This window comes from Heptranchias perlo, chromosome 12 (genome assembly GCF_035084215.1).
Source record: "Heptranchias perlo isolate sHepPer1 chromosome 12, sHepPer1.hap1, whole genome shotgun sequence".
NCBI classification, from domain to species: domain Eukaryota; kingdom Metazoa; phylum Chordata; class Chondrichthyes; order Hexanchiformes; family Hexanchidae; genus Heptranchias; species Heptranchias perlo.
In genome coordinates, this window is record NC_090336.1 from 13,036,669 (window position 1) to 13,055,934 (window position 19,266).

The 19,266-nt window shown below is 46.4% G+C and overlaps 2 protein-coding genes across 3 annotated transcripts in view; one reads left to right on the forward strand and one right to left on the reverse strand.

Annotated features, from left to right (window-relative positions):
• The first annotated feature begins 2,370 nt into the window (after positions 1–2,370).
• creb3l1 (cAMP responsive element binding protein 3-like 1) overlaps positions 2,371–19,266 on the forward strand; it is a 192,453-nt gene continuing 175,557 nt past the window's right edge. The window contains exon 1 of one of the 2 annotated variants that reach the window (XM_067993672.1): positions 2,371–2,948. In XM_067993672.1, the coding sequence (XP_067849773.1) occupies positions 2,850–2,948 (99 nt within the window). In that variant the 5' untranslated portion in view covers positions 2,371–2,849. The remainder of the gene's footprint in view (positions 2,949–19,266) is intronic. The other variant, XM_067993671.1, reaches the window with a different exon arrangement.
• LOC137328104 (keratin-associated protein 5-4-like) lies at positions 2,981–4,378 on the reverse strand. Its single transcript, XM_067994287.1, has 3 exons — positions 3,254–4,378; positions 3,044–3,057; positions 2,981–3,009 (listed from the first exon to the last, which is right to left on the reverse strand). Exons 1-3 carry the CDS (start codon positions 4,354–4,356, stop codon positions 2,981–2,983), a joined length of 1,146 nt encoding a protein of 381 aa, XP_067850388.1. The 5' UTR covers positions 4,357–4,378.

Genomic DNA, 19,266 nt, shown 5'->3' on the forward strand with positions numbered 1-19,266 from the left:
ATCCATGAGTTAGCCAATCCTCTATCCATGAGTTGGCCAATCCTCTATCCATGAGTTGGCCAATCCTCTATCCATGAGTTGGCCAATCCTCTATCCATGAGTTGGCCAATCCTCTATCCACGAGTTGGCCAATCCTCTATCCATGAGTTGGCCAATCCTCTATCCATGAGTTGGCCAATCCTCTATCCATGAGTTGGCCAATCCTCTATCCACGAGTTGGCCAATCCTCTATCCATGAGTTGGCCAATCCTCTATCCATGAGTTGGCCAATCCTCTATCCATGAGTTGGCCAATCCTCTATCCACGAGTTGGCCAATCCTCTATCCATGAGTTGGCCAATCCTCTATCCATGAGTTGGCCAATCCTCTATCCATGAGTTAGCCAATCCTCTATCCATGAGTTAGCCAATCCTCTATCCATGAGTTGGCCAATCCTCTATCCATGAGTTGGCCAATCCTCTATCCATGAGTTGGCCAATCCTCTATCCATGAGTTAGCCAATCCTCTATCCATGAGTTGGCCAATCCTCTATCCATGAGCTGGCCAATCCTCTATCCATGAGTTAGCCAATCCTCTATCCATGAGTTAGCTAATCCTCTATCCATGAGTTGGCCAATCCTCTATCCATGAGTTAGCTAATCCTCTATCCATGAGTTGGCCAATCCTCTATCCATGAGTTGGCCAATCCTTTATCCATGAGTTGGCCAATCCTCTATCCATGAGTTGGCCAATCCTCTATCCATGAGTTGGCCAATCCTCTATCCATGAGTTGGCCAATCCTCTATCCATGAGTTAGCCAATCCTCTGTCCATGAGTTAGCCAATCCTCTATCCATGTGTGGATCTCCTCTTTGCCAGATTTCCCATGCTTCCCTCCCCCTCTGCTATTCTGCTGCAAACATTTACATCTCCTCTGGAACCATCTCTTGTTTCTATACCTGTCCCATTATCACCCCCTTTTGCCTCGCACCATCATCCCTTTTGTCATTTAATCGCTCCTGCCCTCCACCCTATCACAGACCTTCCCCTTTTGTTCTTTCCCTGTCCCCCTTTTCCCTGGCTCTGTCCTTGCTCAAAAGCTGTTCCTCTCTAACATCTTATAGTTCTGATGAAAGGTCATCGATCTGAAACATTAACTCTGTTTCTTTCTCCACAGACGCTGCCTGACCTGCTAAATGCTTCCAGCATTTTCAGTTTTTTATTTCGGATTTCCAGCATCCGCAGTATTTTGCTTTTGTTTCCAATAACAGTTCTGCCTAACCCACAGAATAATTAAAGCTGCCAGAGTTTGCTGAAGTACTGTATTTAACAACTCTGCTCTCTGTGCAAAAATAGAAATATATACATTTTTAAACAAGACATTTTTGGACTTAAAGACCATTTCAGTTATCAAAATATGCACATCTATTTTTACACATACCAGCTGCTGAGACAGTTACTGTAAATTTAGAGTATTGACTGTTGTGAGACAGAACTCCAGAAAGTTTCTTAATTCTCCATTTTATTCGATGCTGTGTTACTCCATTCCTCTCTCCCCTGTTTTCTCCCCATGATATTCCCCCAGGGATGTACCTGAGGGAGCAAGATGGGCTTCTCCAGGCCAACCACCAGGGGGCATGTGAGAGCTTCCCCATGGAGATTCCCCATCTGATTCTTCACTTCCCCCTCCCCTCTGCACAGAGAGAGGTGCCCACTTTCTGGTTGGTGCCTTCTCCTAGCAGATACAAGGTTGTCCGATACATCAGCCACCAGCCACGTGCGGCTAATTGGGAATCCAGATGTGACGAATTGTGTTTCTGATTATTAAATTTAAAAATTGGTTAATGGACACATGTGTCATGGAGCATGTGATCTCAATACTCGTATTCGCACGGCGTTTGCATGTGAACTTGAACCTTTTTGTGCGTTTGTTGGTGAAATAGTGAGACGAGAAACAGAGTGCGTTTGATCATTGGGAGTCCGTGGTTACTGAATGGTGGTAGATGTTTGTAAAGCGAATATACACGTGAAGTACATTCAGCTGTAGTGTGCGTGTGTAAGGCGTTTTCTACTAAAATTAGTAGCCAAAACAGTATCGCCGTAGCAACACCTGTGGCTGGTCAGCGATTTCGATTGGACAACACTGGGCTAGCAGCACGACCGAGATTAGGAACTCAGGGATTTGGGGGACTTGAATCTGCACCTGGCTGCTCCATAGCCCACTGCCTGTCGGGACTCCAAAGTGCTGTCTAAGTATTCTCAAAGCATGGCAAATCTTTTAAGAAAAAAATACTGGAAAAAAAAGTTGACGAATCTTGCTGCTGTTAAAAGAGATCTCAAAGGGTTAATTGTGGAGAGAGAGTGAGAGAGTGACGTGAAGTCTTGGGGAAAGTGCTGTGAGGGGTGTGTGAACTGGTTAGTGGCGGAGTGAGTCAGTGTGGAAGGAGGCAGTGAGTCGTATGGGGTTTGCATTGGAGTTCACACAAGGAGAGAGAGAGAGGGAGATCTCCAGCAGACAAGAGCCTGGAGATCGAGCAGATAGTCTGCAGCTGGCGAACACTCTGTGCTAAACTGACACATCAAACGCAGACATCAGAAAGCTCCCAGCGTAAGGCATAGATCACCATCACCTTCTGGTCTAAGGAGCCTGACACTGATCACCAGGCACTGGGAGCGTTTAAAGAGCCTTGTCATCCTAAAAAAAAAAGGGGAGAAGCTTTAGCAACCCCGGAGCAGACAACGACAGAGTTTAAAGATCCCGGGGTCTGAGAGGCAATTTCTCCCCCTGAGCCTCAACATCTGGAAGATTCAAGCTACTTGAGCGATTGATTCTCCCCCGAGCTTTCGGCGGAGCTCCTGTGTCTCATTCACTATGGATATCCTGGATAACTTCGGGGCAGAGAAACTCTTCTCAGCTTCAAGCCTTGTGGATTTGGAAGATTTGAACGAAGCTGATTTTCTCAGTAATGTGGTATGTGGCTGGCGAGCTGCCAGTTAACCAGCTCACTCTCCTGCCCGTTCCTTCGCTCTGTCTCCATCTCCACAAACATCGTCCTCTCATTCGGCTTCTTTTTTGTTCACTTCATTTTCCATTCTCTCCCGGGCACGGAAACATACACAGACATACACACACAGACATACACAGACAGACATACACAGACAGACACACACACAGACACACACAGACATACACAGACACACAGACATACACAGAGATACATACACAGACATACACACACAGACATACACAGACAGACACACACAGACATACACAGACAGACACACACACAGACATACACAGACAGACACACACACACAGACATACACAGACACACACAGACACACACAGACAGACACACACACAGACACACACAGACATACACAGACAGACACACACACAGACATACACAGACACACACACAGACATACACAGACAGACACACACAGAGATACACACACACACACACACAGACATACACAGAGATACACAGAGACATACACACAGACACACACACAGACATACACAGACACACACACAGATATACACAGACACACACACAGATATACACAGACACACACACAGATATACACACAGACATACACAGACAGACACACACACAGACATACACAGACACACACACAGATATACACAGACACACACACAGATATACACACAGACATACACAGACAGACACACACACAGACATACACAGACAGACACACACACAGACATACACAGACAGACACACACAGAGATACACACAGACACACACACAGACATACACAGACAGACACACACAGAGATACACAGAGACATACACACAGACACACACACAGACATACACAGACAGACACACACACAGACATACACAGACAGACACACACAGAGATACACACAGACACACACACAGACATACACAGACAGACACACACAGAGATACACAGAGACATACACACAGACACACACACAGACATACACAGACAGACACACACAGAGATACACAGAGACATACACAGAGATACACAGACACACACACAGACATACACACACAGACACACACAGATATACAGAGACATACACACAGACATACACAGACAGACACACACAGACATACACAGACACAGACATACACACAGACACACACAGACAGACATACACAGACACACACAGGCACACATACAGACATACACAGACACACACATACAGACATACATGCACAGACATACACACACATACACAGACACACACACAGACATACACACAAACATACATAGACACACACACACATACACACACAGACATACACAGACACACACAGACATACACAGGCACACACATACATACACACAAACATGCACAGACACACACACACAGACATATACAGATACACACATGCACAGACATACACAGACATACACAGACACACACAAACACACACACACAGACATACACACAAACATGCACAGACACACACGCACAGACACACACACAAACATGCACAGAAACACACGCACAGACACACACACAAACATACACAGTCACACACACACACACAAACATACACAGACACACACATATACAGACACACACACACAGACATACACACAGACATACACACAGACATATACAGACACACACACAAAAATACAGACACACATAGAAACATACACAAACATACACACATGCTCAGAGAAAGATACAGGCACACAGAAACATATGGAGACTCAGACATACATACAGACACAAACACACACATACAGAAATATAGAAACATACATATAAACAGAGACTTATATACACAGATACAAACAAAGTAACAGACACAAACGGAACCACACATAGACACAGAGGCGCTCATACAGAGACTTATGCACACAGACAGAAACATACATACAGATATACACAAAGATGTTCAGAAACATATACACAGACACAAAGTTGCACAAACAAAATCACACATAGATACACACACAGGCACCTTCACAGAGACAAACTCACTGACACAGACACACACAGGCACACTCACAAACTCGCACAACACACAGACACTTCTTCACATGAATACACACACATACACACACGCACATTCACTTTTACAGACACACACTCACTCAGATAGACACACAAACAGTTTCCCTTCTCTGCGGTTCTCAGCCAGTCATACTCCAACAAAGTATATGTATATATGCAGCATGGCTATTGATAATGTTTATATAAATTTCAGCTATAACCAATGTCTCTGAGATGACACAGTTTGGGTTTAACATGTCAGAATCTGATATGAAGTGAAGCCAGCTGTTGATACCCTACTGCAGGATATGTAACTCAGCTGGTGTATTGTGCTATACACACCGCTCTGAAAACAGGGCTCATTTTGTGGCTAGTTATTATAATAATTGTAGTGCTGGTATTCCAATCACAACAAGCACATTGTAACTGAAGCTGGTGTATTTTCCGCTGAACATCAGCACTGAACACCTACAATTGGAATATTGGGGAGGGATTGATGAAGAAATATTTAACTAAAGAAAGCTGCTTGAGCAGGGTTTGGAGAGAGGTTCTCGCTGTTAGTGCGAAAATCCTGCTGGTGGACAGAGTCCAGCCTGATTGGATTGAGTGGGGACAGTTCCGTCCTATTAGAGTGAATGGGGACAGTTCCGCCCAATAGATTGAGTGGGGACAGTCCGGTCCCATTATAGTGAGTGGGGACAGTCCCGTCCCATTACAGTGAGTGGGGACAGTTCCACCCAACAGATTGAGTGGGGACAGTCGAGTCCCATTAGAGTGTGTGGGGGCAGTCTGGTCCCATTAGAGTGTGTGGGGACAGTCCGGTCCCATTAGAGTGTGTGGGGACAGTTGAGTCCCATTAGAGTGTGTGGGGGCAGTCTGGTCCCATTAGAGTGTGTGGGGGCAGTCTGGTCCCATTAGAGTGTGTGGGGACAGTTCAGTCCCATTAGAGTGTGTGGGGACAGTTCCGTCCCATTAGAGTGAGTGGGGACAGTCCGGTCCCATTGGAGTGAGTGGGGACAGTCCGGTCCCATTGGAGTGAGTGGGGACAGTCCAGTCCCATTAGAGTGAGTGAGAGACAGTCCAGTCCCATTGGAATGAGTGGGGACAGTTCAGTCCCATTAGGGTGTGTGGGGACAATCCAGTCCCATTGGAGTGAGTGAGAGACAGTCCAGTCCCATTGGAGTGAGTGAGAGACAGTCCAGTTCCATTGGAGTGAGTGAGGATAGTCCAGTTCCATTGGAGTGAGTGGGGACAGTCCAGTCTCATTGGAGTGAGTGAGAGACAGTCCAGTTCCATTGCAGTGAGTGGGGACAGTCCAGTCTCATTGGAGTGAGTGAGAGACGGTCCAGTCCCATCGGAGTGAGTGGGGATAGTCCAGTCCCATTAGAGTGAGTGAGAGACAGTCCAGTCCCATTGGAATGAGTGGGGACAGTTCAGTCCCATTAGGGTGTGTGGGGACAATCCAGTCCCATTGGAGTGAGTGAGAGACAGTCCAGTCCCATTGGAGTGAGTGAGAGACAGTCCAGTTCCATTGGAGTGAGTGAGGATAGTCCAGTTCCATTGGAGTGAGTGGGGACAGTCCGGTCCCATTGGAGTGAGTGGGGACAGTCCGGTCCCATTGGAGTGAGTGGGGACAGTCCAGTCCCATTAGAGTGAGTGAGAGACAGTCCAGTCCCATTGGAATGAGTGAGAGACAGTCCAGTCCCATTGGAGTGAGTGGGGACAGTCCAGTCCCATTGGGGTGAGTGGGGACAGTCCAGTCCCATTGGAGTGAGTGGGGACAGTCCAGTCCATTGGAGTGAGTGAGAGACAGTCCAGTCCCATTGGAGTGAGTGAGAGACGGTCCAGTCCCATTGGAGTGAGTGGGGACAGTCCAGTCCCATTGGAGTGAGTGGGGATAATCCAGTCCCATTGGAGTGAGTGGGGATAATCCAGTCCCATTGGAGTGAGTGGGGATAATCCAGTCCCATTGGAGTGTAGGGACAGTCCAGTCCATTGGAGTGAGTGAGAGACAGTCCAGTCCCATTGGAGTGAGTGGGGACAGTCCAGTCCCATTGGAGTGAGTGAGAGACAGTCCAGTCCCATTGGAGTGAGTGGGGACAGTCCAGTCCCATTGGAGTGAGTGGGGACAGTCCAGTCCCATTGGAGTGAGTGGGGACAACCCATCCTGTGGCAGTGAGAGAGAACTATCTGATCCAGTTGTGAAAGAGGTAACAGTCCAGCCTGATTAGAGTATGTGGTCAATCCAGCCCCAGAGACCTGGTGGGGACAATACATTGGATTGATGCTTTTTTGATTACTTGCAAACTTGTTTCTTGATGTTTTCCTCTCCTCGCTACCTGCTCAAGTGTTGCTTAGAAACCGTGCCTTCCCCAATCTTGCGTCTGATTGCACCAGCTTGTTTATAGTTCACATCAGCTGTCAACCTGATTGTACAAAGGTCAAAGCTTCAAAAATATAATTTCCCAGACACACACCTTGCATACTTAGGCACACAAACATAAACACACAGACCACACACACATCCCTCACTGACAAACAGATTATACAGACCTGCGCACAAAAACAGACACACATAAAATTGTCTTTCACTCCGACCCTGTGCTTTGAATTGCTCTGAATTAGTCCGTGGGACAGTTTAGTTTCCACTGTGCAATATGGAACACATGCAGTGCCTATACTGCATAGGCTCCACTATTTTATATAGCATAGATATCAATTGGTGACCAATAACTTTACTGTATATATTGTAATATAGTATATCAGGAATTGACATATGAAAAACCCATACAAATTCCATATTGTACTATGTGATACTTAACAATGAATTACTGAATAACCATACTTTGCTATATATACTACATTATATGGCTTATAGTTTGCATCTCTAAATACACCTGTCCAGCTCCTATATATTGCACATATTGCAGTATCATTGATATATTGTGGCTCTCTCTAAATCTTATTCATATTCTTCAATAAACCATAGAACTCAGACATGCATTGGAAGCAGGTACAGTATATCTTATTATACACAAGATGGATAGAACCATAGAACCATAGAAAAGATACAGCACAGAAGGGGGCTTGAAGAACAACCAGGAGCCCATTTTAATCCCACCTTCCAGCACCCGGTCCGTAGCCCTGCAGCTTACAGCACTTTAGGTGCAGGTCCAGGTACTTTTTAAAAGAGTTGAGGGTCCCTGCCTCTATGTCTGTCAATCATTAGAACTGACAGTTCGACAGCCCCATATTCTCCATCTCTTCCCCAAACGTTACACCAGTCACAGAGGGACTTAGTTTATTCTTAGTCTGTTCCTGTTTGGTCCTGGTTTGTTTGTTTCTGATTTTATCTTCTTGCTTGTTCTGAGAGTGTCATTGTTTTGTTTCCTGGATTGTCCCAGTTTCTTCCTATTCTGTTCCTGGTTTGGGTTTTATGTGTTCCCATTTTCTTCCCATCTTATTTTTTTTTTATTCGTTCATGGGATGTGGGCGCGCTGGCAAGGCCGGCATTTATTGCCCATCCCTAATTGCCCTTGAGAAGGTGGTGGTGAGCCGCCTTCTTGAACCGCTGCAGTCCGTGTGGTGAAGGTTCTCCCACAGTGCTGTTAGGGAGGGAGTTCCAGGATTTTGACCCAGCGACGATGAAGGAACGGCGATATATTTTCAAGTCGGGATGGTGTGTGACTTGGAGGAGAACCTGCAGGTGGTGTTGTTCCCATGTACCTGCTGCTCTTGTCCTTCTAGGTGGTAGAGGTTGCGGGTTTGGGAGGTGCTGTCGAAGAAGCCTTGGCGAGTTGCTGCAGTGCATCCTGTGGATGGTACACACTGCATCCACAGTGCGCCGGTGGTGAAGGGAATGAATGTTTAGGGTGGTGGATGGGGTGCCAATCAAGCGGGCTGCTTTGTCTTGGATGGTGTCGAGCTTCTTGAGTGTTGTTGGAGCTGCACTCATCCAGGCAAGTGGAGACGATTCCATCACACTCCTGACTTGTGCCTTGTAGATGGTGGAAAGGCTTTGGGGAGTCAGGAGGTGAGTCACTCGCTGCAGAATACCCAGCCTCTGACCTGCTCTTGTAGCCACAGTATTTGTATGGCTGGTCCCGTTAAGTTTCTGGTCAATGGTGACCCTCAGGATGTTGATGGTGGGGGATTCGGCAATGGTAATGCCATTAAATGTCAAGGGGAGGTGGTTAGACTCTCTCTTGTTGGAGATGGTCATTGCCTGGCACTTGTCTGGCGCAAATGTTACTTCCCACTTATCAGCCAAAGCCTGGATGTTGTCCAGGCCTTGCTGCATGCGGGCTCGGACTGCTTCATTATCTGAGGGGTTGCGAATGGAACTGAACACTGTGCAATCATCTGCGAACATCCCCATTTCTGACCTTATGATGGAGGGAAGGTCATTGATGAAGCAGCTGAAGATGGTTGGGCCTAGGACACTGCCTTGAGGAACTCCTGCAGCAATGTCCTGGGGCTGAGATGATTGACCTCCAACAACCACTACCATCTTCCTTTGTGCTAGGTATGACTCCAGCCACTGAAGAGTTTTCCCCCTGATTCCCATCGACTTCAATTTTACTAGGGCTCCTTGGTGCCACACTCGGTCAAATGCTGCCTTGATGTCAAGGGCAGTCACTCTCACCTCACCTCTGGAATTCAGCTCTTTTGTCCATGTTTGGACCAAGGCTGTAATGAGGTCTGGAGCCGAGTGGTCCTGGTGGAACCCAAACTGAGCATCGGTGAGCAGGTTATTGGTGAGTAAGTGCCGCTTGATAGCACTGTCGACGACACCTTCCATCACTTTGCTGATGATCAAGAGTGGACTGATGGGGCGGTAATTGGCCGGATTGGACTTGTCCTGCTTTTTGTGGACAGGGCATACCTGGGCAATTTTCCACCTTGTCAGGTAGATGCCAGTGTTGTAGCTGTACTGGAACAGCTTGGCTAGAGGCGCAGCTAGTTCTGGAGCACAAGACTTCAGCACTACAGCCGGGATGTTGTCGGAGCCCATAGCCTTTGCTGTATCCAGTGCACTCAGCCGTTTCTTGATATCACGTGGAGTGAATCGAATTGGCTGAAGACTGGCTTCTGTGATGGTGGGGATATCGGGAGGAGGCCGAGATGGATCATCCACTCGGCACTTCTGGTTGAAGTTTGTTCTTAGTGTATTCCCATTTTATTCTTGGTTTAATCTTGATGTGTTCCTGGTTTATTCCGGGTGTGTTCCTGGTTTATTCTGGGTGTGTTCCTGGTTTGTTCTGGGTGTGTTCCTGGTTTATTCTTGGTGTGTTCCTGGTTTATTCTGAGTGTGTTCCTGGTTTATTCTCGGTGTGTTCCTGGTTTGTTCTGGGTGTGTTCCTGGTTTATTCTGAGTGTGTTCCTGGTTTATTCTCGGTGTGTTCCTGGTTTATTCTCGGTGTGTTCCTGGTTTGTTCTGGGTGTGTTCCTGGTTTATTCTTGGTGTGTTCCTGGTTTATTCTTGGTGTGTTCCTATTCTGTTCCTGTTTTGTTCTTGGTTTGTTGTTAGCCGGTTTCTGTTTTGCGTCCCAGTTTGTTTAGCTCGGTAGCACTCTCTCCTCTGAGTCAGAAGGTTTTGTGGATTCAAGGCCCGCTCCAGAGACTTGAATCCATAATCTAGGCTAACACTCCTCTGTAGTACTGAGGGAGTGCTGCACTGTTGGAGGTATTGTCTTTAGCATGAGGCATTCAACAGAGGACGGTCTGCCCTGTCAGGTGGATGTAAAAGACCCCATGGCACTATTCGAAAAAGAGCAAGCGAATTCACTCCGGTGTCCTGGCCAATATTTATCCCACAATCAACACCTCCATAACAGATTAACAACTCATTTATCTAATTGCTGTTGGTGGGATCTTGCTGTGCACAAATTGGCTGCTGCATTCACCTACATTGCAACAGTGACTACACTTCAAAAATAATTCAACTGATATGAAGCACCTTGGGATGTCCTGCGGACATGAAAGGTACTATATAAATGCAGTTATTTCTTTGTTTATAATGTGTTTCTGTTGTATTCCCAGTTTGTCCATGTGTGTCCCTGTCTTATTTCCCAGTTTGTTCTTAGTATCTTCCTGTTTCGTTTCCCAATTTATTCTAAACTTGTTTATGGCTTGTTCTTAATGTGTCCTGGTTTATTCTTGATGTATTCCTGATTTGTTCGTGTTTTGTTCCTGGTGTGCGTCCTGGTTCGTTCCTGGTGTGTGTCCTGGTGTGTGTCCTGGTGTGTGTCCTGGTTCGTTCCTGGTGTGTGTCCTGGTTCGTTCCTGGTGTGTGTCTTGGTTCGTTCCTGGTGTGTGTCCTGGTTCGTTCCTGGTGTGTGTCCTGGTTCGTTCCTGGTGTGTGTCCTGGTTCGTTCCTGGTGTGTGTCTTGGTTCGTTCCTGGTGTGTGTCCTGGTTCGTTCCTGGTGTGTGTCTTGGTTCGTTCCTGGTGTGTGTCCTGGTTCGTTCCTGGTGTGTGTCCTGGTTCGTTCCTGGTGTGTGTCTTGGTTCGTTCCTGGTGTGTGTCCTGGTTCGTTCCTGGTGTGTGTCCTAGTTCGTTCCTGGTGTGTGTCCTGGTTCGTTCCTGGTGTGTGTCTTGGTTCGTTCCTGGTGTGTGTCCTGGTTCGTTCCTGGTGTGTGTCCTGGTTCGTTCCTGGTGTGTGTCCTGGTTCGTTCCTGGTGTGTGTCCTGGTTCGTTCCTGGTGTGTGTCTTGGTTCGTTCCTGGTGTGTGTCCTGGTTCGTTCCTGGTGTGTGACCTGGTTCGTTCCTGGTGTGTGTCTTGGTTCGTTCCTGGTGTGTGTCCTGGTTCGTTCCTGGTGTGTGACCTGGTTCGTTCCTGGTGTGTGTCCTGGTTCGTTCCTGGTGTGTGTCCTGGTTCGTTCCTGGTGTGTGTCCTGGTTCGTTCCTGGTGTGTGTCCTGGTTCGTTCCTGGTGTGTGTCCTGGTTCGTTCCTGGTGTGTGTCCTGGTTCGTTCTTGGTGTGTGTCCTGGTTCGTTCTTGGTGTGTGTCTTGGTTCGTTCCTGGTGTGTATCCTGGTTCGTTCCTGGTGTGTATCCTGGTTCGTTCCTGGTGTGTGTCCTGGTTCGTTCCTGGTGTGTGTCCTGGTTCGTTCTTGGTGTGTGTCCTGGTTCGTTCTTGGTGTGTGTCTTGGTTCGTTCCTGGTGTGTATCCTGGTTCGTTCCTGGTGTGTATCCTGGTTCGTTCCTGGTTTGTGTCCTGGTTCGTTCCTGGTGTGTGTCTTGGTTCGTTCCTGGTGTGTGTCCTGGTTCGTTCCTGGTGTGTGTCTTGGTTCGTTCCTGGTGTGTGTCCTGGTTCGTTCCTGGTGTGTGTCCTGGTTCGTTCCTGGTGTGTGTCCTGGTTCGTTCCTGGTGTGTGTCCTGGTTCGTTCCTGGTGTGTGTCCTGGTTCGTTCCTGGTGTGTGTCCTAGTTCGTTCCTGGTGTGTGTCCTGGTTCGTTCTTGGTGTGTATCCTGGTTCGTTCCTGGTGTGTGTCCTGGTTCGTTCCTGGTGTGTGTCCTGGTTCGTTCCTGGTGTGTGTCCTGGTTCGTTCCTGGTTTGTGTCCTGGTTCGTTCCTGGTGTGTGTCTTGGTTCGTTCCTGGTGTGTGTCCTAGTTCGTTCCTGGTGTGTGTCCTGGTTCGTTCCTGGTGTGTGTCCTGGTTCGTTCCTGGTTTGTGTCCTGGTTCGTTCCTGGTTTGTGTCCTGGTTCGTTCCTGGTGTGTGTCCTGGTTCGTTCCTGGTGTGTGTCTTGGTTCGTTCCTGGTGTGTGTCCTGGTTCGTTCCTGGTGTGTGTCTTGGTTCGTTCCTGGTGTGTGTCCTGGTTCGTTCCTGGTTTGTGTCCTGGTTCGTTCCTGGTTTGTGTCCTGGTTCGTTCCTGGTGTGTGTCCTGGTTCGTTCCTGGTGTGTGTCCTGGTTCGTTCCTGGTGTGTGTCCTGGTTCGTTCCTGGTGTGTGTCCTGGTTCGTTCCTGGTTTGTGTCCTGGTTCGTTCCTGGTTTGTGTCCTAGTTCGTTCCTGGTGTGTGTCCTGGTTCGTTCCTGGTGTGTGTCCTGGTTCGTTCCTGGTGTGTATCCTGGTTCGTTCCTGGTGTGTGTCCTGGTTCGTTCTTGGTGTGTGTCCTGGTTCGTTCTTGGTGTGTGTCCTGGTTCGTTCCTGGTGTGTGTCCTGGTTCGTTCTTGGTGTGTGTCCTGGTTCGTTCCTGGTGTGTGTCTTGGTTCGTTCCTGGTGTGTATCCTGGTTCGTTCCTGGTGTGTATCCTGGTTCGTTCCTGGTGTGTATCCTGGTTCGTTCTTGGTGTGTATCCTGGTTCGTTCCTGGTGTGTGTCCTGGTTCGTTCCTGGTGTGTGTCCTGGTTCGTTCCTGGTTTGTATCCTGGTTCGTTCCTGGTGTGTATCCTGGTTCGTTCCTGGTGTGTATCCTGGTTCGTTCCTGGTGTGTATCCTGGTTCGTTCCTGGTGTGTATCCTGGTTCGTTCCTGGTGTGTGTCCTGGTTCGTTCCTGGTGTGTGTCCTGGTTCGTTCCTGGTTTGTGTCCTGGCCAAATGTTGCTCCTGAAACCTAGCACAAACTTACCTCTGAACAACTTACACCACAACTTAACATATACATGTACCTGTTTTTTGTTGTTTGTGGAGATCTGTGCATATTTGCAACTGTGTGTGTCCCTGTGTATATCCGTGTACTCTATGTATATCTGTCTATGTATGTATGTCAATCTCTGTGTATGTCTCTATTTGTGTGTGTTTATGTCTGTCTATATATGTCCATATGTGTGCCCGTCACTATGTATAAGTATCTTTGCTTGTGTTTGTTCCTCTCTCTCTTTCTCTATCAACAACAATGTGCATTTATGTAGCGCCTTTAACAGAGAAAAATATCCCAAGGAGCTTCACAGAGATACAAGGAATAAAATAAGACACTAAGCCGAAGAAGGAGATATTAGGAGGGCTAACCAAAGGCTTGATTGAAAGGCGGGTTTTAAGGAGAGCCTTAAAGGAGGAGAGGGAGGTGGAGAGGTGGAGGGGTTTAGGGAGGGAACTCCAGAACATGGGGCACAGGTGGCTGAAGGGGGGTAAAGGGAGGAGAGGGATGCACAAGAGGCTGGAGTCAGAGGAATGAAGAGTTCAGGGGCGGTATTTATGAATATTTCTATGTGTATGTGTGCTTTTGTGCACGTAACTATCTATGTGTCTGTCTCTACTCGTGTGTGCATGTGTGTGCGTGTGTGTGTGTGTGTAGCTTTAGCTATGATAAATAGAGTGAAGGCTCAGCAGTCCCATAAAATGTAACTTTTAAAGAACGTTCCTGGTGTAGCTCCTAATTAAGACTCAGATGCACACACTATGGAGTGGGATAGTGAGGGGAAGCTTATGGATACTGGCACGGTGAAAGGTCCCCTTTGTGCTCTGAGTAATGTCATGATCGATGGGGGTGGTAACTCCGAACACTGCTTCATTTAAAGATACAAAAATCCTTTCTGTTGGCCTACACGGGATTTATTTAAACTTTAACCTTTACCAAAGGTTTCCTGCCAAAGTACTTTTCAGTATGCACCCATTCCTCTACACTACTCAGCCCATGCCAGGCTACTGCCATGCCAAGCTTTAAACTACACAGTCCATGCTAGACTACCGGCATGCCAAGCTTTACACTCCATTCTAGTTCCTGCTATCTCAAGCTTCCATACTGCCCAGTCCATGCCAGGCTGCTACCATACTAGGACTTTACACTACCCAATCCATGCTAGAATTTTGCACTACCAAGTCCATGCCAGGCCACAGTTGTGCCAGTACTTTACACTACCCAGTCCGTGATAGACTGCTGCCATGCCAAGTTTCCATGTTACCCAGTCAATGCCAGACTCTACACTGCTCATCCACACCAAACTCACTGCCATGCCAGGCCGGGAGCATTTCAATGCATCTATAATACCCAGTCTGCTCCAGGCTGCTGGAGTATTCTTACAAGATTGGTTGCAGGAGAATGTATTTAAAGTTGTATAATTTCCAGCACCACCCCCCCACTCCCCCTTGATTTTTCCCTTCTCTCCTCTCCTGACGTCACTATCTCTCCCTGGGGTTTAGTTTCAGCTTTAGCACCTTATCCAAGTAGCCGTTCTTCATGCACGAGCCCAGACAGTGTGCTTTGTCCGGATAGTTTACCATGGAGACATCAGGCCCGAGCCCCACCCTGTCTTTACTCTTTATCCGCACACGTGCACTTTTCAGTAGGGGTCACCGGATAGCAGCCGAGAGCAGGAAACCTTGGCTATTCTTTGTTTTGTTTCACTCTCTGGCCTGGGGATATTGAGGCCAATAGTAGGGATTGTACTCCATCTCCAGCTAGCTCAGGACAGGCTGGAAACTGAACCTGAGATCAAACCTCTTGGCCTGCATGGGGGTCAGTACCAGACCAAGGGGAGCAGTTACCAATGGAGGAATGAGGGAGTGTCGTACTTTCTTAAACTGAAAACACACATCCACATCCACCAGAATCCGAATACAACGGACTGTAATTTGTCAAAAATGGAGCAATTTTAACCTAACCCGTCCATCGGGAAACAAGAGATCGGGTGGAGCATCAAATTTACACCCTGCCTGATTGAAGTCAATGCAGAGTGACTTTGGGCGGGGTGTAAAACTGACGTTCCACCCGATCTGGGGGTTTCCTGCCGGCAAGTTAGATTAAAACTACCCCCCTTGGATGACCACAGACAAAATCAGCTGATTTGCAGATCTTTCCCACCACAATCTATTTAATCATTCATAAGGAAAAAAAATGGCAAACATTAGATAAGACTCTTTTTAACGCAGAAGTGATTGAGTATCAATCATTCTGCTTTCTCTGGGTGAATGTGACAGCAGCAGCTGTACTCTGCTTTGTATTCTGTATGTCAACAGCGACACTATGAGAAATGGGGAACATGCAGTCCATGGTTCAGGACCTTGTACTTGAGAGGAACACTATATGATTTATTTAAGCACTTTATGTGGGAGGCTGGTTATTGCACTGATTCTACCACCAACAAATAAAAATGTATTAAAAAAAACGAAAAGAAGAAGAGCTATAACTATGTGGCCATTTTGCCATTACTCCAACACTGCATGGGACAGTGACAAGACACAGAAAGCTCATTGGGAAAACTCTCACTCCAGTGGGCTCGGAGACACGAGAAGGATCCCAGGAACACAAGATTGGGGGAATTGGTTAATAGTTCGAGTCCTCCCGTGGCGTTGCTCATGGGGAGTCAGCGAATACACTCAAGTGTGACATCTTGAGGTGTGACACTAAAGTGTGACAGGAAGTAAATGTGACACTTACACAAAGCCTGTGCTGTATGCAACACTTTTAATACATAATAGATAAAATTTTAAAAATATATAAATTTACATACCCTTGTTCCTCAGGAGAATATAGTTTTATATTTTTAAATTATTATTAAATAAAAACAAATAGGGGACAGCAGAGAGTTCCTTTACGTATTATACTTAGATTGAGACTGTTTCAGTTTGCCAATATTGTGGCGGGTGCAATTGATGTCTAATAACTGAGAATCTAATAACTTTATGTCATTGAGAAAGGACCAGCTCAGAAACTAATCTATTTCTAATATCTCAGGGGCAGGAACTGCTTAATATAGCCCATACTTAGATGCATAGAGAGTTCAAGGGACCAGGCAGTGTAACCTATTATAACACTGCTTTTTGACTTCGGAGATCTGGGTTTGAAACCAGACTGAGGGGATGAAGATTGGCTGTACGAGTCCAGAAATGACTGTGGATGGCTCCATCCATTTCCCGGGGGAATAAGTCCACAGTATAAAACTACACCTAATTTCACACTACCTTGGCAGCCTCATTCAGATAGAACACAAGGACAGGTGTTTGGGAAATGGAAAGGTCACATTCTTGCAAAAGTAGGTGCTCCTAGAAGATTGGGACAGAGGCACATAGAGTAGAGGAAATTGTGTATTTGTGCAGTTACCTGGGAATGATTGATGCTGTACCACTAGGGGAAAATATTTCATTTCTCTCACCTCAACTCAAGGGGAAAAAAACCTGTTTATTTACGACATTTGAACCTCCAGCATTTCATCCTGGTTATTTGTCTGAATGATTCCCAATGTTTTAAGATTTCCAATGGCAGTCATTTATTTGACAGTGATCGGCCTTCTCTCTCAGTCCCTGCTCATTATATTTTAAGTTCAGTACTGCTGCGGCCAAAAGAAAGGGTATGATGAGGAATTCAGCTGTGGAAGTTTTACAGTTTCAGTACTGAGGCCATCAAACATAGAGGTTTCAAACTGAACAACCTCCTTTGTTGAAGCATTATTTTGATCCCATCTCCATTCAAATATTTATTGGTCTAGTGATCATTTAAAGAAGAAAAATATTCCCACTCTTGCCCCCTCCCCAACCAAATCACACACTATAACGTAGTCAAGGGGCTCGGTGGGCGACCTTCTCCCACCTTACAATTACTTGCTGGAAAGCGAGTGGGAGCAATCCTTGGGCGGGTTGGCTCTTCCTTCACTCGGTAGCAGCGGCTGCTTTGCCGTGCTCCTCTTGATGGTCTGACCGAGATCAAGAACTCACGTCACGTTGAACAGAGGGGGTTTGACGCTGCCCACTTCCAATCTCCGAGACACTCCCCCACGACACTCACTGTTACCATCGGTAGATAACCGTGACAAATAGGAATGGGTAGTATTGGCTGGTGTGCGTACCAGCTGTGTTAGTTAGCTCAGTAATGTTAGCTCAGTAATGGCTGCTCAGGTTTACAATGAGCTGGGATGCCCAGCCTTTCATTCCTGGAGCAGAGTTGGCCTGGCCACTCACTTTGCCTCAGGCCTAGGAAGAGCTTCTTATCACTCAGTGCAAACCTGCTGTCAGAGGTGGCTAGGATAACGAGGTTCATTCCAGGGGTAGGAGCCTGTTGGAACATATTTCTGGTGGTCAAGATTAATGGCACCTATGTAACAGGAATGTTGGAATATAGAGGGCATCTCCACGTGGGCACTCCCAACCCCCACTTAGAGGCTTCACTACCGAGTGAATCTGCTTTTTCTTGCACTTGTTTTATGTCTCTCTTGTCGGATATTTTCAAAATGTCAGACTTTTTGATGAAGTTGTTTTGTCTTCCATCTGGTTATTGTCAACCACTCTGGGTCTGGGATGTTGCAACATTATCTGAGAAAGTTCCTTTTTGCCAGTTAGTTGTTGAGAAACATTTTACAATTTTAACAAAATTGCTGCTGAGATTTAAGGGTCTCTGTGCCTTGGTTTAAGCGGCGACTCTGTTTCAACAATATAACATTTCCATCCCAGTATTCCTTGTGCTTTTTTGAGTAAAATTATTGCTGAATTAACCTAACCCGTTCAACCTCCACTGAATTAACCTAACCCATTCAACCTCTATTGAATTAATCTAAACCATTCAATCTCCATTGAATTAAACTAACCCATTCAAACTCCATTGAATTAACCTAACCCATTCAACCTCCATTGAATTAAACTAACCCATTCAACCTCCATTGAATTAACCTAACCCATTCCATCTCCATTGAATTAACCTAACCCGTTCAATCTCCATTGAATTAACCTAACCCATTCAATCTCCATTGAATTAAACTAACCCATTCAACCTCCACAGAATTTACCGAACCCATTCAGTTCCCATTGAATTAACCGAACCCATTCAAACTCCATTGAATTAACCTAATCCATTGTACCCCCATTGAATTAACCGAACCCATTCAAACTCCATTGAATTAACCTAATCCATTGTACCCCCATTGAATTAACCGAACCCATTCAATTTCCATTGAATTAACCAAATCATTCATTCTCCATTGAAATAACCTAACCCATTCAACTAAATGGAAAGTAAAATTGGGCAGGGTCTAAAACGGGCGGTCGATCCGATCCTGTCAGTTCCCCGCTGGACGGGTTAGGTTAAAATTAAGCCCTTATGTTTCAGAAGTGAAAGGAGAGAGTGTTAACCCATTGAATGGGTTACATTAATTCAGTGGAGATTGAATGGGTTAGTTTAATTCAATAGCGATTGAATGTATTAGGTCAGTTCAATAGCGATTGAATGGGTTAGGTTAATTCAGTGGAGATTGAATGGTGTCGGTTAATGTTTCTGTTTGAAGGGATGGTCTTGCATCACTGGGAGATAAACTCAGTGCCTGGAAGAGCCTGCTTTGAAAATTGAGCTGCTGCGTGCAGTGTGGATTCAGTAACATGGAGCTGCTGCAGTGGCTGCTTTCAATGCGATCCTCG